Below are 20,616 nucleotides of genomic sequence, written 5' to 3' on the forward strand. Positions count from 1 at the left end.
GAAGGTCTGTAGACTGAGACCCCACTCCATGTGGGGTGGGAGACCTACCAGGATGGAAGCAAGCTCGGCTGCTATCACTGAGGGGAAAGTTGGTAGGGCCCAACTTCCTGTCCCCCTCCCGAAGTGAACGCATGTGTTTGGACAATAACACAGTGGACCACGCCACAACTGTTTAAGAAAATGCTAGCCAGTATCTTAGGTGGGCAAACCAACTGCAGTATAACAGTCCTCCAGAGCCTCCATGCAAACGTATCCAGTCATATTGCTACGCCAACAGAAGATAGCTGCTATGCGGAGCAGCAGAGAGCCTACACAGCCTGCACGCTGCCCCGAGTCAACAGCACAACACTCCAACAACCGAAACGGAGTCCCTCAACAAGGACTCACGCAACTGAGTGGCTTCCTTTAAATAAAAAAAAAAATTTAAAAAAGGAAGACATTTCAATACCTACCATGGACCCATGGACTTAGCCACCACAGTGCAGCCGCCTGACCGAACCAGAACCCTTTCCAACATGGGCTACCATCATCCCAGCACAGCAAACCCACACTGCAAAAAGGGGGAGGCCTGGGGAAAGAAGACCAATTTGAGTAGTAGGGAGGAGGACAAGGTGGGGACAGGAAACAAAGATGTGGCTTGTTCGGGTGAGGTCAAAAGTGGTGGCAGACCAAGGGGCCAGAAGCATGGGGGACTGGAGTATGTAGGCATTTTGCAGAGGTGGTGATGTCAGGACCTCACCTTTGCCGTCACAGCAGCGCCCTGTTCCTTTCTTTGGTGCTCAGTAGGTGCGCAGGTTGCTGCGGCCGCGCCTCAATGTTTCACCACTCTGGGTCCGACACCACAGGGGGGGGGGGGTTACCATGGCGATTTAGGGAAACCATAATAGTCGGCAGTCGCGCCAGGCCAGTGAAGAAACTGGGCCATCACATGACGCTGGCAGGTCACATGAGTCTGACACCGCCAATCAGGAAACTGCCTGCAGCTCACTGCATTTGAAGAGCAAACAACCATACAGCAGTGCTTCTCAGCGTTTCTGCTAGTTGTGTGCTTTTTTGGCTTTTTGGACCTTGGCCTTTCCCTTTGGAATGCCTTTGGATGCTCCTTGTGTTTGGTAAACTGTTTTTTCTTTTCTGTATTATTGCAACTCTGTACTTGGCTTGCGTTTCCTGGGTCCATCACTTGGAACTGTGTGGCTTTTTTTCTCCTTTGGATTCCTGGAATACCAAGTGTGACTTTACCAACCCATGGTGAAACCAGCAACACCACCTTAACTGCACTGCACCCCCATTAGATGCGCCCTCGTGCCGTCCAGACAGGCTCCTCTTTCTTGGTTTGCTCTGGTCCTGAAATGACGTATTGCTAGACGACCTTCTCCTGAACTAGATATGCAGCGTTTCAGAGTGGCTTTGCAATAGTCACACCCATAAGGTGTCCTGAATGTAGAATTGATCCTAAATTCAGTTTTCTTTTCAGCTGCCAAAAGCCCAGCACTGGCTTCCTGTTCCACCTGTGGTCCCAATGACTGGCTAGGGGTCTATTGTTATCTCTCTCTGGCTGGTACTTGGGGACACAGGTAGAAGTTCACCAGGGATTCTGAATCACAACAGATGAGCTATTGGTTGGTGAGAGGAAGTGGTACTGTGGTGAGAGTGCTCATGTCAGGTGGGTAAGTGAAAGAAGCGCTGGAGAGCAGTAGTGGAGGGGCAGCAAGATGTAGGCGTGGAGGGGAGAGAAGCGAGGAGAGTGATGGAAGAAGGAACATCAGAGGGTGGAACTAGAGTGTAGGACGAGAGAGGGACCAGGAGATAAGTAGGGTATAGCAGGCGTGAGCAATAGGGAGAGGATCAGGGCATGAAAGGAAGGAGACTGGGTTGCGCTCGAGTGTCTGAAAGGCACAACCCTACATCTGATGAGAACTAACTCAAAAACAGTATAGGGCCCACCTCAGAAGTCCCACAGGTTAGACAGAGAAGGGGATTGTCGTTAAGCCTTCACAAACAATCAAGCCGAAAAAAAGACACTGGGGATAAACTAGCAATAGCTAGTAACCTGGGGAGCATGGACGCCGGCTTTCCCCTAGGCCCGTAAGAGGGACAGCCCTTAAGCACTTCTGAAAAACTTAATAAAAACTCCTGCACTGGCTTTGGGAGATGGTGCTTTATTCAGGCCATCTGTGACACAACCTATATATTGTGCGTTAATCCTTGGTTGATCTGATCAAAAGATGAGCTGCAAAGCCACGAATGAAAAACTGGTCAATAAAGCTGCCAGGCCCCCCTAGCAGTCAAATGCCTCTGGATTTTCCAAAGACAACATGCACCTGTTCCTGCTTTTAAAGCAAGCCATGTTCTGATAAAGCGATACAGTGCGTGCACACACAATTCAGGTATAACACCACCCTAAAATGGACTCTGCAGACTCTGCATGAAGCATAAAGAGCTTCCGATTGGCCCATTGAATCTCTGGCTTGTTCGCCAATTTGTAAATTAAATGGCGCTGCTAGGGGAGGATTCAGGTAATGCAGTGGTGTCTTAAAGAACTGGATGCCCCGGGAGGCATAGGCGACAGATGTCCTAGCAGCCTGATGGGAGCTCCCCTTTAACAGGGATGGCCAGAGCCTCTGCCACGCGTGGGACTTTCTGGGCCACAGCGAGGTGCTACTTGAATCCCTCGGTACAGCAAGCAAAGCACATCCTCAGGAAACACGGCAGGGATTGCTTGCTGGAGCCAGTGGCCGGTGGTATATGTTCAGAGAATGCAGTCTGGCACTTGGGGGGTTGTACTGTTCCCTTTAGATGGGCTAAACAAACATGCGTATTTCTTTTCCCCGCCCTTGTAACGGCACAGACCCAAGACTATGAAAGTGCACCCGGTTCAGAGAAACGCAGTATTTACGATTACACCAGCCACACTTTCGACCAGTAGAACAGAGATGCCAACTTAGGCAATACGATGTTGAAGTCAATTGAGAAAGCTTCTGCAGTGGCCTGTGTCAACTGTAGGTGACAGATTAATGTTCCTCATGCAGGGATCCTGGCATCACCTACAGGCTGGATTCAAAGTAGCTTTGACTCAAGCTATCAACCTGGATTATGTGTTCTTTAGCGGATCACAGTCTCCCAATTTCTCTACTGGGCCAAATAGCATAACCGAAAAAATCCCTCAAGCCCACTGGCACGTTCTTTGACAAACTTAATTACCTAGCGGGCTATGCCTGGCACCAGCACCACTGCCACAGTCCTGGAGACTCCCTTGCATGCTCTAGCCTCACTGGCGGACAGTCATACAGGTGGTGCTACAGCCTAGGTGGACTTGTACCTTATCTAGCGGGCTATGCCTGGCAGCAGCAGCACCACCACCACAGTCCTGGAGACTCCCCTGCATGCTCTAGCCTCACTGGCGGACAGTCATATAGGTCGTGCTACAGCCTAGATGGACTTGTACCTTATCTAGCGGGCTATGCCTGGAAGCAGCACCACCTCCACCACCACTGCCACAGTCCTGGGGACTCCCTTGCATGCTCTAGCCTCACTGGTGGACAGTCGTACAGGTCGTTCTACAGCCTAGGTGGACTTGTACCTTATCTAGCGGGCTATGCCTGGAAGCAGCACCACCTCCACCACCACTGCCACAGTCCTGGGGACTCCCTTGCATGCTCTAGCCTCACTGGTGGACAGTCGTACAGGTCGTTCTACAGCCTAGGTGGACTTGTACCTTATCTAGCGGGCAACGCCTGGCAGCAGCACCACCACCACTGCCACAGTCCTGGAGACTCACTTGCATGCTCTAGCCTCACTGGTGGACAGTCGTACAGGTCGTTCTACAGCCTAGGTGGACTTGTACCTTATCTAGCGGGCTATGCCTGGAAGCAGCACCACCTCCACCACCACTGCCACAGTCCTGGGGACTCCCTTGCATGCTCTAGCCTCACTGGTGGACAGTCGTACAGGTCGTTCTACAGCCTAGGTGGACTTGTACCTTATCTAGCGGGCAACGCCTGGCAGCAGCACCACCACCACTGCCACTGCCACAGTCCTGGAGACTCACTTGCATGCTCTAGCCTCACTGGTGGACAGTCGTACAGGTCGTTCTACAGCCTAGGTGGACTTGTACCTTATCTAGCGGGCTATGCCTGGCAGCAGCAGCAGCACCACCACCACCACCACAGTCCTGGAGACTCACTTGCATGCTCTAGCGTCACTGGCTGACAGTCATACAGGTCATGCTACAGCCTAGGTGGACTTGTCCCGTAACTAGCGGGATATGCCCAGCAGCAGCACCACCGTCATGGTCCTGGAGACTCACTTACGTGCCAACTTCCACCTTACAAATAAATACAGACCTATGTGACAGTCAGAGGTGAGAGAACTCGAACTGAGGGGAGCAACTCTGGACAATGTGCTCAGAGGTCGACCATGGAGAAGTAGATGAGGGACCTCCCAGAGCCTCTCACATGCCCACCTCTTTACCCAGTCTACCTGTTCTCACCCAGAAATGATCAGCATAAGATAATCAGACGCTGACCAATACAAGCAGCAAGCACTGTCCTAGACCCTAGACCATAAACTCACGAGTACTGGCGGGAAAGGTTTCAAACAAGCACAGTCTGCGGCGTCAGACCCAGGACACAACTGCAATCTGAACCGTTCATCTTCACAGTACGGCCCAGGGAGGAACTCCCTTTTAGACCTGGGATCAATAAGCAGCAATGAGAGATGAATGAGGCTGCCCAATTCTAAGATAGTGGCTGATCCATTTATTGCCTCAGCCCCCAGAGCCGCACCCATGGGAGACGATGCTCAAACTTATCAAGTGCTTTCCCCACTAATCCCTTAGTACCCACGCCAAACTCATGTGGCAAAATATGATATATATATATATATATATGATATATGATATTGTATTTGTATCACACTCGTACACAAATATAAAAGGGGCGGGGACAGAACCAATAACCAATGAAGCCAATAGAGGGGAGTAGTTTGAAGCGAGTTAGGAAGAAGGGTAAAAGCGGGAGTAATAGGTCGGAGCTGGTCGAGGGAAAACATCAAGCAGTAGTGGTTGTTGAAATCTAAAGAGTAAGGCGGGAGAAAAGGACAGAGCCCGGGGAAGGCAGTGTAGCCTCTGCGTGGGAAAGGGTGAACACTTGCTGACAACTCGCTTGGGATTCTAACGCAGATACTGAAAGCTCGAAGCAAGAGTTAAAAGTAAACCCCATAGTACCCTGCCAGATCAAGGATTTGCCATCATTAAGAAGAACCTGTTAACCTTAAACTGCCCTTGTCCGGGGGTGGGGCATGTTTCAAGAGTGAGTGCAGCCTGAAAACCCATTCAGGGCAGAATGGGAAGGAGATAACGTTTGTCGAGATGCTGAGCTACAAAGCTCAGCAGGGCTACTTTTCGCCAAAGCCACAACAAAAGGATCCTGGACTCTGGGCATCTCCAGGAATTCAGAGTGGCTGAAAAATACAGAGGGTGACTGATTTAACCCTAAACTCCAGCTGTTGTAGACTAGGGAACTAGGATTTCTGAGCAACGGTCTTGGTCTATGGCTTGACTATTCCTTTCACTTGCTTGAGACTCCCTTTAAGCACTGTTATTTTCAAAAGCAATCCTGTCCTGGGAAATGCCTTCTTCTGGCCTTCACTACTACCAAACTATAACCCCCATTGCACCTGGTCTATGAATCCTTCAGTCCGAGGTACAGGAACATGCAACTGTAGACATGGAAAGTGGGCTGCACAGGCCGTTTAGCAGCAGGATGCTCATACCATTGCAGGCGCGTTTATGCAGAAGATGGCCTGGTAGCTTGGCACCACCATGTTGGTGGCCTGAAGGCTCAGCATGCCTAATGCACCAGTGGCTGCGCCACATTATTTCATGAGCAACCACTTACAGGAACCTAGAATGCCTCTCTGGGCTGATCTGTGCCGGAAAGCAATCCATCCTGTGCACAGCAGTGAGCAGGGCTCCTTCTGACCCCCAATTAGCCACCGCCTTATGAAAGCTACCACTGTTCCCAACATCCACAGCTTGCACTATACAGGAATTCTCACGAAGCTTTGCTCTCAGGCCAATGACGTAGAACCCTCGTGCAAGTGGATTTCAATAGAGGGGAAACTATTTATTATAAATGATCTATTTGCAGCCAACCCTCAGGGCTCCTAACGCGACAGGAAGGTGGCCATACATCTCCTGACTTGTGGGCAGATGGACTGCTTTATGGCAGACAGAAAGCTGCAAAACACATGCGGAGCGAGTGGTTTTTAGAAGCATCTACCTGTTGTGCTGGCTGCTAGTGCAACATACAGGGTTGCTTCAGACGTGTGCCAGGAAGGACTGCGGTCACGAGTCCTGACTAGACAGACATGGGCCAATTCATGATGGTAGTAAGAACATCCCGCTTCTCTAGCTGCGACTCTAAATGTGGCTACTGTCTGATTCTATGGATGGCAGAGGGCTCTTCGTTTCATATTTTGGACCAGGCGTGTGTTAAGATGTGGCTTCCCCAAGTTGCACTTCTTTCATGGCCGAGACAGGCAGATAGGATTCCAATTCGCGACAGCTCTGACTCAATGACCACACAAACACCAGACCGCTAGCCCAAGAGAACTTTATTCACATTTTTAAACAGGAGCGGAAAGTAGTGGTTAAAATGAAACAAGGTCAGTCATTAGCAGAGTGAGCATGGTGACACTGATTCACAGCACATGTGCATCATCGCAGCCAGTGCAGTGCAAAGTGCAGTGGAAGTGCAGTGCACTGCTAAAGGATAAAGTGTTCCAGAGCGGGTGCAGAGCGTTCACTGCATGAAATGTTCATCTTTGAGGCAACAGTGAGCACGATCCCTGTTCAAGATGAACCCCGTCAGCGCTAAAGAGCCTCTTCCTCTGTAGAATGGCAAGGCCATAACTCGCGTGCTTAGCCTATTTCACAATGACACCATCCAACAGTGTAGAGGGAGTTCCTTTTGAGCTTCTGCTAAAAGGGTTCGGGTTCTAAGTAGCTTGCACAGGCTGGGTCTGCTCGGTGTGATTAGCACCAAGCCTGGAAACTTGTGGGGACACAAGAAGGTTCCAAGCGTCCCATCACCTCCACTCAACGCATCTCCTTTTCTCTAGGGTCTGCTTCCAGGCATGTAATAGAATTAGCCATTATCTTTCCTGGCATAAAACACTAGCTTATATATACAGAATCCAAAAGATCACTCCTCCAAGGGAATACTACACGCATCCAGAAGAGGCGGGCCAAGACAGGCCGGGGGTGAGCTCGTTTGGCCTGTGCTACCCCCGCACCTCCCCCGCCCTAACACTGCAATTAGAGTTCACCCCTAGTACTTGTTTGCTCATCACTCCTCTAGACGGTTCTGGGGGAGCAAATCTACAGAAAGATAAAGATCACTTACAGAATGTGGACTGCAACTAGAGTTACTGCTGGAGCAAGGAGGGTAGAGAGAGCAACCAGGGCACCCAGTTTAATCCCCTAGACAACTACAACCAGAAGTAGCAATGGACCAAGGAGGGAGCAGACAGCAAACACGAGCACCCAGTTTAATCCCCTAGACAACTGCAAACAGAAGTACCAATGGACCAAGGAGGGAGCAGACAGCAACCACGAGCACCCAGTTTAATCCCCTAGACAACTGCAACCAGAAGTACCAATGGACCAAGGAGGGAGCAGACAGCAACCAGGGCACCCAGTTTAATCCCCTAGACAACTGCAACCAGAAGTACCAATGGACCAAGGAGGGAGCAGACAGCAACCAGGGCACCCAGTTTAATCCCCTAGACAACTGCAACCAGAAGGACCAAGGAGGGAGCAGACAGCAACCAGGGCACCCAGTTTAATCCCCTAGACAACTGCAACCAGAAGTACCAATGGACCAAGGAGGGAGCAGACAGTAACCAGAAGCACCTCCTTGAATCCCCTAGATTTCATGTCGTAAGAATGCAAAAAGAACTGAGGTAACCCTTCACAAATGGAACACAGAAAAAAATCTTAAATAAGGCTAACCGTAGACAACATTGTAGGGCAATAACATATCACAGAAATACAGTTGGGTGGAAATACAGTTGGGTGAAGTGGATATTGCTTCCGGGACTCAGGCCAGCAGGCGGGCCAGAGGTTAGGAGTGAGCAGTGAGGGGTTGAGAAGACTCAAACTAGTGGATGATGCAGCTCGGTCTTGTTCATCATGGGGCTAGAAGCTTTATTATTTCCAACTCTGCAAACGTAAGTTTCCATCACGTAGTCTGTCGTGTTTCACCGGAGGGAATAAAAAAAAAATCAACCAAGACAATTGATGAAAATACAAGTGAAGTATGCAAAGAAATAAACTCCCAGAAAAAGGAATGGGCACAGCACCAGGTCTGTAAACTGAAACTTTGTAATGTAAAAATAAATGGAAACATGCATTACAAAAAAAAAAAAAATTCCGGACATTTGAAAAATCACAGAATTACAAGACCATACCATATCATCCACATGGTTTCAACATGTTTTGATTGGCAAATTGGATGTTAGATGAAGGAGCCATGGGTTTGGTCTATTTGCAAGACACTTGCATGTAAATACTACATGAACATTCAGAAATGAAAAGATTGCTCGTGGAGTATCGGGGTTTACTATTAGAAGACGGGATGGAGCGAATACTGAAGAGTGCTTGATGGAAAACTTGGAGGGGAAATCTCGCTCCAGCTGGCACTCGGTTTATCCCGTTTGGGCAATTGCACAAGGTATCCAACCGTTGGCATTATCAATGTTGGCCCAGCTCCAACCACATTCAGTACCAGATCCCATGCACGTAATGGCCAAAGGGGTGGAAAAGAAAGCAAACCTCTGTGGGGCAAAAAGCCAACACCTCACAAAGTCAGCACTGCTGAGGAATATTACAGAAAAAGTGGAGGGCCCCAGTCCCCTCCCATTAACATAAAATAAAAGGTGTATATAAAGTGTTCCAAATCCCTCACCCGAAGATAGAAAAAACAAGCAGCTAGGATCCTGCAGCAGGAACACAATGCAAGACTGGTTCAGGGTTACCTCTGCGCCACAATCCTGTAGAGTGCTCATTGTATGTTACCTCATGAAGGCTAGTGACAAACTGAGTACAATCCAGAGGAAGTGTGTAGTTCCATGCTAGCATCGGACTCATTTAATCCAGCCAAGATCAACATTCTGATCATTTTTTGTGTTCCACTTAACTTCGGTTACAATAATCCCCCAATTTGAGGAAATCCCAAATCTTCCCACGTTCCCAGCACAAAGGGAGTGAGACATTGAAAATGAAATTTTAAAAAACACAATTAAAAGAGCAGGCGTTTGATTCGGGAAACAAAGACCACAGCATTGAAAGGAGCGAGAGGTGTGGAGGGGGACGAGGAGGGGGCAGACATTTAAGAGCAGGAACACAGCATAGAATGGGGCGAGAGGTCTGTAGGGGGGGAAAAGTGGAGGCAGACATTCAGGTCCTACAACCGAAGACACCGGATTTTAAACATATTGAGGCAATGCATATGGTACAAGCCCAAGTAAAAAAATCAGGCGGTCTCTAGCAATACCACAAGCAGAGCGGCGTCAATTTTAACAACATTATAGTCATCTTCAGTGGAACTAGTTTACAACAGACCCACCAAAAGAAGCCTATGGTCGCGTTCATCACCCAACAGTCACTTATTTTTATTGAGCAGAATAGGGTTACAATGTAATCGTTGATATTATTCACATAAAACTAAAATCATTCATCACTTTCAACGTTAAAACCAATACACTAGTTTCAGCTATCGTAATATAGTCAACCACTGATTAACACATTTTATTAAATGACAAATGAACGCCATGTCCTGCCTCGTTATTTATACTTTTTTCATATACAATAATGCTTAATAGTCTACCCCCCCCCCCCCCGACACCCCCACCGCTCCCCATGTCTCATGTCTCATTGCAGAACCAACAGCTTCACCAGTGCTGCACTCCACGCAAGACTGACACGCCACACTGGTCTATAGCCATCATCTAGAACTTGGCCTTCACAGTAACAACCTTTACATCTCCCTCCTTCACACTCCCAAGTTCCAGTTTATGCAATACTTCTTTCTCTGCAACACTCCGCCCCCCCCTCCCCCCCCAATAAATAACGAACTGTTCGCACATCTCCAAGTATGCGTGGTTCCCTTTGGCAGCATTGGGCGAGAAGCAGAAGGATGATTTGCCGGTCTAGGCTCCCAATCGGGACTTGGAATTGTTTCGTTATCATAAAAGGCAGCATCCACATGTGTGTACAATACGTGGAGGGCGCTCTGGCACAGGCGAGGCCATTCGCTTCTGGAAGACATTAGCTATTTCTTTGAAGGGCAGGGTGGCACTTCGCAAAATGATGGTGAGCCCCAGGCCATTGTATTTATTTTTTTTTTACAAATATTCTGTACCGAATTTAGGTGTTCAAGATGTTTGATGAAAATCGGCACATTATTGTGCAATACAGGGAGATGTATGGTAGCTCTACGGACATTATGGCGCAGACACAAGTGGGGGGGCTGAATTTAGAAGATTGTGAAATGTACGGTATAGCGACCCAATTGCAGTCGGGGGCCAGGTGGGGTTCCTTGCCGGAAGGGGAAATTGGGAGGCTGTTGTGGGGTATAACACCGGACAGGCAGGGTACTGTGGCAGCCCAGAGCGATTAAGGGCACTTCCATTGTCTTGGCGGTGAATAGGGTTTGGCGCGCAGCTGGAGGTCCGTAGGCCTGGGGGCATTGGAATGGAGGCAATTGCAAAGTACTGGGGGATCCATTGATGACATTGGGGGAATGCCCAATGATCAGTAGATATTGGACAGGGGTCATGGATTGCCTAAACACTTTGTTACACAGCAGTTATGAATGCTCCCAACTGTCTATTGGGTTTGATCCCCAGGAAGAAAAAAAAAATCCACAAAAGCTGGTGCAGGATGGCTCGTTTTCTGATGGTTTTAGTCAAACGCAGAGTAGCAATGCCCTGGAAGAATGCAGAGTAGCAATGCCCTGGAAGAATGCGTTGGGCCCAAAATTCGGGCAATGGCTCTGCGATGTGCAAAGATGGGGAATGTCTGAGGAGAATTAGACAGCCAGGTGAAGCGGAGGGGGCAATTGCTGAATGGGCTAGCTTCTTCCCCAGACTTGAAACCCCATGAGACGATTGTTGGGGAAGATTGGGTTGAATGTAGGTGATGCACCCCCTCCAGATGTGAATATTGCAGTCACTGAGAAGGCAGAGGTGATAAAAGAATGTGGGTGTCGGTGTCCTTTGGGTATGCCGTAAGGACAAGGGGGAAGGGTGCGAAAGAAAAGAATATGGTGGCTGAGGGAGTACTGTATGGTCGGGTATTGTGAAGTGGGATTTCAGTGAAGGGGTTGCTCCCACCGTCAATGTTGCGGAGGACTGATTGGATAGGAGTTGTTCATGTTTTCTTTTATGGAGAAAAGAAAGCATAGATACGTTTTAAAAAATGTAGCGTTCATCTTAGCTTAGCATGGAGAGTTCAGGCTGTGGATTTCATTAAGTTCATGTACGAGTACATGCTAGCTACGCAGCCAGTATTCCCATATAGGCCACAAATAAGCCATAGCAGTTCTCTCCACGCTGCCAAACCGCATCAGATTAAGTCACAATGCAGAATAAATTGCATCATCATTCAAGGCAGACCTACAAGCTGCATTACTACTCCACATTAGCAATCATCAGATGAAACAAACCAAGATTTGTGCTGGGCAGACAGTTCGATCAGAAATACCTTACACAAAGTAAATGGTGAACGGGCAACACCTAGGATACATACAAAGGAGGTATACAAAAATATGGGGAGGTGGCGCAAGATCATTGGGTTAGGACCGGTATTTGATAAGGAGTTGCGGGGACTAAGCCATGGACAGATTTGAAGCGAGGCGTCCATACTTGGAGGGGTACCCATACAGCAAAATGTTGGTATGCAGAGGTAAGAGGATGGGTGTAGCAAAGTTAAGACGTTTCTGAAAGAGACCCAAAAAAGAGGGTAAAGCCAACGACAAAGTTAGAGCAGTAATCAAGTTTGCTTAAGAGTAGTTTAGCAAGTTTGGGCAGAGCCGTGGGCAAGGGCAAAGATGGATTTTTGTGATATTCAGAAGGTTAAACTTGGCTACAGTGGCAGTGATTAAGTGACTGGAGACTGTCGAGGAGGATCCCAAGGGCGTCAAGCTGTAGGTGATGCAGTTAAGAAGCCCAGAGGAGAAGCAAGAGGATGGCAGAGTAGGGTTGGTCTTGAGGACAAGGACTTCAATCCTCGAGGGCCAACATAAGGTATTGAAGAGAGATTTGGCGATGGGTTGAGAGCGATCATGGGGAGGGAGAGAAAGGAGTAACTGAGGATGGGAGAAACTTTGGCAGGCCTGCTTTGCCGGTTCTTTCATGGGTTCACATACCCGTACACAGTGAAAGCCAGGCGCAAGTCCACTGAAGGCCCCACAAACCCCCCCCCCTAACCCCCCCAAAATCAGAAAGTAAAAAGTTGGAAGGGCATCAGAGCAGCAGCCAACTGGGAGAGCAACTTCACGAGGAAAGGAGCCTCTGCTGGTGCTGCTGCCAAGAGAAGAGTGTAGAGAAGTACACAATGTGGAAGCAGTGTGCACAAAGCATTAGGCATATGCTGCAACCAAGGACCGACGGTCTATATTCAGAGGCACAGTATTATGCATATGCTGCAACCAAGGACCGACGGTCTATATTCAGAGGCACAGTATTATGCATATGCTGCAACCAAGGACCGACGGTCTATATTCAGAGGCACAGTATTATGCATATGCTGCAACCAAGGACCGACGGTCTATATTCAGAGGCACAGTATTATGCATATGCTGCAACCAAGGACCGACGGTCTATATTCAGAAGCACGGTATTATGCATATGCTGCAACCAAGGACCGACGGTCTATATTCAGTGGCACATTGAAACCAAATTAGGTGCCACTATTCTCATGTGAGCATAGTTAATCAGTTCGAGAACATGCAGCGAGCAGAAACGTGCTTGGGAGTTGGAGTAGGTGCTGTTGCCCAACTCAATGGCATGATATTTTACCATCTGAAGAAAGAAAGGCTGGGGCGACTTAGCAGCAGTTCTGGGGCCTGCAATTTATGACGCAACCCCTTGCAGCAAGCAGTCAGTGCACAGGGCACCCTATATCTGCTTCCCAGATACGTGGACCTCACATGCACCAGCAAAGGAATAGAATGTGAAAAGAAAACCAGAAATAGAGACTGTCTTCAAGTGCAGGGAGAATAGGACAAGCAGTTGCAAGGTGCCCACAGCACATTTGAGGGCAGCCGAGGCGGGGAAGGCAATGAGCAGGCACACCTTGCAATGCACTCTCTCCTGGACTGGTAGCGATCACCAGCTTCCCCACCGTCTGCCATTACTGTTCTGGAGAACCGCTTTCAGTGAACACATGTGCCCTACGAGTCCGCTTGAGTCTGCCTTTATCGCATGCCACAGCAGACTACAGTGTTCACCTTTCTTACAGAGGCCTATTCCTGCATACGCGGTGCGCCCATCTGATCTCCCTGTGGCAGCTGCTCCCACCATACACAACCCTTTTCGGCCTGGCACCTTGGGCACAGGTCCCTTTTAGGCACAACCCGTTTGATTGCTCACTTTCATTGCATAGTAAGGGATTTGGGAGGTAACGTGAGCTGTTTGCGAGTTTAAAGTCGAAAACGTTCCATCACAACTCCAATTACATATTATAATAGGCACTGGTAATACCAACGAAACATCTTAAAAAGTAATTTCCAAGGCCTTCCAAATCGATCCCTGCTCCATCAAAGGACACCAGTGGACACCAATGGCAACAGGTGAAGCCCACTTAGCGAAGCAGTGCCCGCACCTCTTGTGCTGTTTGTCTCTCCATGTGTTGTGCAGCATGGGCCCTGAAGGAGACATTATGGCAATTGCTGGTGGTGGAAGGAGGGGCGCTGCTTTCCCCCAGCAAAGTCTGCAGAAGTTCGGTCCTTTAAGATGCGATAAAGTGAAAAGCTTTCATTTTGACCTCGCAAAATAGTTGAGTGCCAGTACCATCTTCCAGGCGTTGATAAGGGCATGTACGGGTAGGGCCTCTAACATCAGCTCTGTGTGCATGAAGGGATACCTGCAAATTGTTCTGCTACTCTCGCTTTCCATTGTGTTCTTGCATGCGTCAGCACCACTCCCAACCCCCAACCCGCTGGGACAGACACTCCTGGTATTCGTGGCTTATCCTTCCCAGGAGTCCTAAAAAGCCACTACAAAAGGCTTTCCCTCTGTTCCTCGTGGGAGAAGTAGGCTGGCCAACTCTGATAAGTCTGTCACAGGACACTTGCCCACAAGGCAGTGATGACGTCAGGTCATTCACGTTAGGCCCGCCTCTTTTTTAAATTGACTTTTTTTAATGCTTCTTAATTCTGGCTCTTAATTCCTGGCTTAATTGAAATGCAAATGGTTTGTCCTTGGGAGGTGATGGTCACATTTTTTCACTGCAAACATGACCATCATGACCCCAAAACCACGCATTAGCATTGGAATGAAGCCGGGTGTCAGAGCGGCAGCAGCTCCACCTATGGGCTCAAAAGGAGCCAGGGCTGCAGAGCCGTCCGGCCAAAGAAAGCAGCAGCACCATGCAGTGTAAATGGCCACTTCAGTTTGCTGAGTGGCTGTGCTGGACGCAGGTTGTCCTGACGCAAGTCGGGACAACCTGCGTCCCTCACAGCCACTCTGCAAACTGCAGGACAGAGTCCCTAATTGCGGGACAATCCCTCAAAATCCGGGCCAGTGGGCCACCCTAGGGAGAAGTTTGCTCAGTCCTACTGACACCCAAACTAGAGCCCTCCTGTGCACACTTGTGAGTAGTGGCCCCATCAGTGCGGCACCGGTTAGTGGCGTTGCCTGCCAGACTGCACCACAGGGCTGGAAGGTGCTTGTGAAACGCTATAGGATCAGGCCTCCACAGCCCCACCAACTCACATACTGCTTCCCCGATCCATTCCAGAGGGCTTCAACTTGGGCTTACTACTCCTTGGAAGTTCCTAAAAGTAGCCACCTCAGGATTTGACATCACCCCTCTTTCCCCCCCCCAAGAGGGATGCGGTCGTGCCATCATCGAAAATGTGTGAAGCTTAGGGAGTCTGTTCCTCACAGAGGGAATGCGTCTCACGAAACTCAAACTGCAGCAATTTCCCATGCATAGACTCATAACTCAAGAAATGAAGCTTACTCGATTAATACAACATGCTACACTAGATGTTCAGACTGCTTTAGTCAACACAGCCACAATTAGGCACGCTCAGTACAATTTTATGAATATAAAAAGAAAAGATACGTTAATATACATTAAAAAGGAAAACAGTGGTCATAACACAGGAGATGTGAAAATGCAATACAATGAATGGAAAACAGATGGCATGCTTGCAAATTACATGGCAAAAGGGACACCAGTTTCGGTGGGATATGAAAGTAGGACAGTCTGAGGACCAAACAGTAGTGGATCAATCCAGAATGAGCAGGAAAGAGCTGCCTCCAAACAGGGCTCAATGGCATGAAGGGATAGAGATAAGGATGAAGTCTGGAGAGCTCTAGACATACAAAGAAAGTCAGAAAAGCAGGCAGAAGAGAGTCCTTGAAGAGTTCGGATTGCGAGGGCAACTTTGACCTCGACTCTGAAAGAGATAGGCAAACAGTCAAGTTCTCCAAATTTGGCAGTCGCAATCCCACTCAAAATTGTAATCCATACAAAAAATAAGACAAGGAAGTATGTATAATGCAAAGATGAAAAGAAAATAACGTACCTTCTTGTCTTCTTTGACTTTGTGAGCTTTTCTTTTTTGTTTTTTATCATCTACCTCCTGATCAGAAGTAATAGCAGGGTTGTCGATGCCGCCGGCACCAATCCAATCCACTGGAGAGAGAAGAGGGTCTTCCTCGCTGCCATATTCCTTTGGTTTCCGTTTCTGCTTGTTGTTGTGTAAAGCCTCGTCATCACTTGCATCAGAGTTGGTGGTCAGATAGTAAGACTTTGCTCGACTAAATAAGGTCTTGGATTTGTACTTGTACTTTGAAGGCCGCCTTTCCACATAATTCTTGGATCTCTCAGCAATTCCATTCTCTTCCTCTCCGGGGTAATGTGTCAGGCCATAGGGGTTTCTCATTTTAATGACACGGTTCTGGCCATCATCTGAGCCATACATATCAAGAAATCTTCTACCACGCAAAATGCTGTCATTGGGTTCTGCATGGTTGTCTGAGGGTTCCAAATCCTCAAGGTGAGCCAAGGGGACACGCGAGAGCTTCTTTTGATTCCTAACAATGCCAGCCTCGATTGTTTTGAGCAGGTTTGGATCCAGTTTTCTCACATTTGGCCTGGGAACACCCGACTTAGATTTTGTGGGAGGAGGCACATTGTGGCCACGTTCATGGTCATGACAGTTAATGGGAGTGCTGCTGTGTATAGGATACTCATTCCCCTCCATATCCAATCGAAACTTTGACCTGTGCTCGCTATGTGTTGGCAGCAACTGCACATCATCACCAATTGGACTATAGGGGGGCGGTGCTTCCGTATCCTCCTCTGAATCGGGATAATAGCTGTAAGGTGGAGAATTTCCACGGTGTGATGGAAGGTAAAGGTCTTCACTCACATTGGTGGATTCACGCGTGTTGTCAGCTGCGTAAGAGTTCTCAATCATGCTTTTTTTCTCCAAAACATCACTGAAGAAAGGCGTGAAAACCTCAGTCTGCCGATGATACTGAGATAAGGAATAAAGGGTGGTGTATTTTGCAGAAATCTCTGTGGCAATGTGCTCCCCTTCAGTCATCAACTCTTTGATTGCATCGTTCTGAAAAAAGTCAGCCTGGCTATCAGTGACCGCAACTAGCTGTACAGGGATCGTGTCCTGAACTTCCGAAAGGAAAGCCCGGAGCATGCCCATGGACGCCTTCCGTTTGGCAGAGTACACCAAGATGTACCCATGTACCAACTCGTCCTTTCTGACCCCAATTGACGAATGATAGGACAGGATTGTGATCTGTATCCGCCTCCTTTTCTCACCAATGATTTTATCAAGCATCAGTGAGTTATTTTGGCCAGGTTGGGCTGCGCTGCAGGTCTGGGAGTCCAGGAAAGGGGAAAGTATAAGGTCCACACCAAATGCGTCCCCGCACATAGCACACATCACAATGATCAAGTCTGCTTCAGATATATCCTTTATGGTGGGCACTGGACTAACATCATCAAAATTGAACTTAATGGACTCCAGTACCCCCCTTAAAGCTTGCTTTATTTGTGTGTCATTAAATTTGCGGGGGAATGTGCCAATGGGTACATCTACAAAAGAACACTGCAACTTATTGGCCAGCTGCTGTCCTTGATGCCTCAAAATAGGCAGATTCTTGCCAACGCTGTCTCTCTGGTTAGCCAATATTAAAGTGAATGAAAGATTAGCCATATACTTATCCCTTTTAATCTGAACAGCCTCGGACCGTATCTTTCCAATACAGTCTCCAATAGAATGAAGTGACTCCATAGAGCTAAATACACAAAAGCACCCATGCGGTTTAAATGCAGAACTCCATAACTGAGCTAAAAGGTATGGCGAGTTTGCATCGAGCAGCCGCAAGTCAAGCTCATAAATTTTCCCATCCAAGGCATACTCATCATCAGTGGACTGCGTCCTTATTTCATTTGCCATCTCCTGTGCCAAGCCGTCTTTGCCTAAAATGAAAAGATTAAGCTTTTCAATATTGGCACCATCTTGGTACATAGTTAAGCGCCCAATGTTAGACTGCAGGAGGCGATTGGCAATCACTTTCTCTACTTTCATGTCCATGCAGTTTTGGCCACTAAGACAGGTTTCTTTAGTGGGATGATATACAAAACCTATGTGTTTCAGTAGCAGGGATTCCCGATCGGGGGCAAGTTTCTCTAAAGCTTTGTACCTGGGCTCTTCGCCAAGGACTGCATGTATTTCACTCATTTTATCTGTACTCGGTGTAGCGTTGAGGTCCAGGTCATAAAAGAGCTCAGCATGCTCAAAGAGCATCTCCTGAAACTCCTCTTTGGCTTTTTCCACGATCTCACGCTGATGCTGGCTGTAAACATCTCGACGATCGCTTTCGTTGATAAACCTGTAGGCTTCCTCCTCCATCACAGAACACATGATCTCCTCCCAAGCCTGACCCGGTGAAATGAAATTTATTTTCTCAAGAATTTTTTTCAGCTTCTCCTTCATTTCCACCCGCCTCTTCTCTGAAATCAAGTGCTGCACATGATTTTGATACACTTTTTCCGCTTCAAGTGTGCAGAGAAGGTCAAAAGGAATCCTTTTATCATTTACCTTGTCAAGCTGCTCAGTCTGATCCCAGGGACTCTTTTCAAGCACAACAAACCATAAGTGAAAATCGGTTCTTTTTTCCAGAACATTCAGGGCTTCCGACCAGTTGAGATGTTCAATTTCCTCCAGATTTGACATAAGAGTATTCAACGTTCTCGGTAAATTGGTAAAATATTCGTCTCTTCTTTTTCGAATGTGTTCCTGCTTGAGTTGCTCTATATGTTTTGAAAATGTGTTTTTGGCTTTTTGAGTGCCCTCCTGATTAATGTAGTCCTCATAATCTGGATGGTTTTTCAATTTATTACTCACAGTTTTCCATGTTTCATGATAATTCCTCACAGTTTGCACAATAAGTTTTTCAAATTTGTCCGTTGCTGTAGCAACCAGCTGTCTCTGCGTTTTGTAGGCATCCAGATATGGAATTATTTTGGGCTTCCCACGCGTTTTATCCAACATTTGTACCAGGGCAGTAAAACAAGTTTCCACGTTGATATTAAACCGTGCTGATGTTTCTACAACAGGAAGATTCTTTTTCTGCGAAGCAAATGCCTGAACTTCCCGCAGATAGTGGTCCACACACTCGTCACACTTGGTTGCTGCAATGACCACAGGTTTTTTAGATTTTGCTACATGAGAGTAGAGGTTAGTCAGAAATTTAAGTTGATCATCAAATTTCCTATTACACCCTTGACTTACATCGATGCACAACACAAAGCCATCTACATTAAGTTTCCCATCGGGCATTTGCTTTTGGTCAAAGTCCTGTTCCAGGCCCAGCTGGTCAGTGCAAATATACATTAGCTTTTCAGCAGACTGCAATTTTGTGGCAGCCGCCCGTTTTATATAGGGCTGCAAGTTCGTACTTCGATGAGGCAAAAACGTCTGGTCATCAATGAACTCAGTCTGTTCAATTACGTGGTTTTTGCATTCTATTCCTTCTTCACCACTTTGTATTACGTCACCCCAGTACAAAAAGTGATCATTGTTAACCACACGCCCTCCAAAGTCAATGGTACTAAGCACAGAGGTGTGCTCAGGGTAGTACTCATCAGCCTTGGAGCGGACAAACCTATTACACAGGCAGGACTTCCCAACTCCACAGCTGCCTTTATCCTTCTCCGTCCCAGACAATCCCACCACGCTGACTGTGTACGATGGGGGGCGAGCCTCTTTGTTCTTGGCCATTATAACTTTCGTCTCATCCTGCTGCACTCCTCCAGGTAACGGGGCAGGTTTCTCATGCTCGAAGATTCCTACAAGACATACAGCAGATGCACTAAAGTTCAAGCAGGATCGCTTGTTCTCTTCCTACTTTTCCGCCTCGCTTCTCGGAGTTTAGATCTTCGACATCCAGGGCCATTTTCCAGCTAGAGAAAGAAAGAAGCAATTAGCACTTTTAGGAAAGAACGCTATATAACATGCATTCACTTCAGCCCTTGAAACAAGCAAGCCACAACAACTTCTACATTATGTCTCAATGCTTAAATATTTACATATTTCTTCTAACAGCAGTATCTTTTAGTTAGGGAGAGTATGTAACCCCAGGTTGTGGGAATGAAAGACAGGATCCCCCGACGCGAACCGCGCCGGGGTCCCGGAATAACAAAAAAAGTTATAGTAGAGTAAAGAAAAAAAAAAGTGACCGGTGAGAGCAGAGCACTGGTGAAAGTTGGAAAAACACCTCAACAGGGTTGGAGGCGCTGCGCTCAGCACCAATGTGACCGCTACCATACGGGCCTTTATGTTGGCACTCCGACGATTAGCGGGGGGGGGGACCTTTAAGCATATCCACCCCCGGTGGCATCCCAGCACCTGCGCCCCCAGCCATCCTTAATGACTGGCGCTTCCCATAGCAAGGGAGCGCCCAAAATGTGTATTTAGCCCTGTGAACTTAAATTAAGGGCCATCCCCTTTCCCACCTGAATTCCCTGGGCCATACCTGGCATACGTGACCCGGGTGGAGTGAGTACTGTGCCCCCCCCCCTCCCCCAACTCCCACGTTCCCTCCGAGTTATGAGCTGCATCTGATATACGCAGCCCAGCTCATATAAAGACTTGGGGCCCACAAACTTGCTGTTGCCTCTGCTGCCCGTCACTGTTGCTGCAGTCTGCTGCCATCATCTGCCCCAAAAGCCCTCACAGAAGAGCGCAGGAAGGCAGGCAAAAAGAGGATCAAGAGAGCAGCAAGGACCTCGAGACAGCCCTGGGTAGGTTGTTTTACAAGTAAGTTATTTTTAAATAGTTTAATACAGTG

The 20,616-nt window shown here is 47.9% G+C and overlaps 1 protein-coding gene across 1 annotated transcript in view; it reads right to left on the reverse strand.

The window, feature by feature from the left end:
• Positions 1–20,616, reverse strand: part of ARHGAP5 (Rho GTPase activating protein 5) — a 513,384-nt gene that overhangs the window by 436,499 nt on the left and 56,269 nt on the right. Inside the window, exon 2 of the mRNA XM_069638466.1 lies at positions 15,822–19,729. Within this exon, the coding sequence (XP_069494567.1) occupies positions 15,822–19,547 (3,726 nt within the window). The 5' untranslated portion in view covers positions 19,548–19,729. The remainder of the gene's footprint in view (positions 1–15,821; positions 19,730–20,616) is intronic.

This window comes from Ambystoma mexicanum, chromosome 14 (assembly GCF_040938575.1).
Source record: "Ambystoma mexicanum isolate Mex_15411 chromosome 14, UKY_AmexF1_1, whole genome shotgun sequence".
Classification (NCBI taxonomy): Eukaryota; Metazoa; Chordata; class Amphibia; order Caudata; family Ambystomatidae; genus Ambystoma; species Ambystoma mexicanum.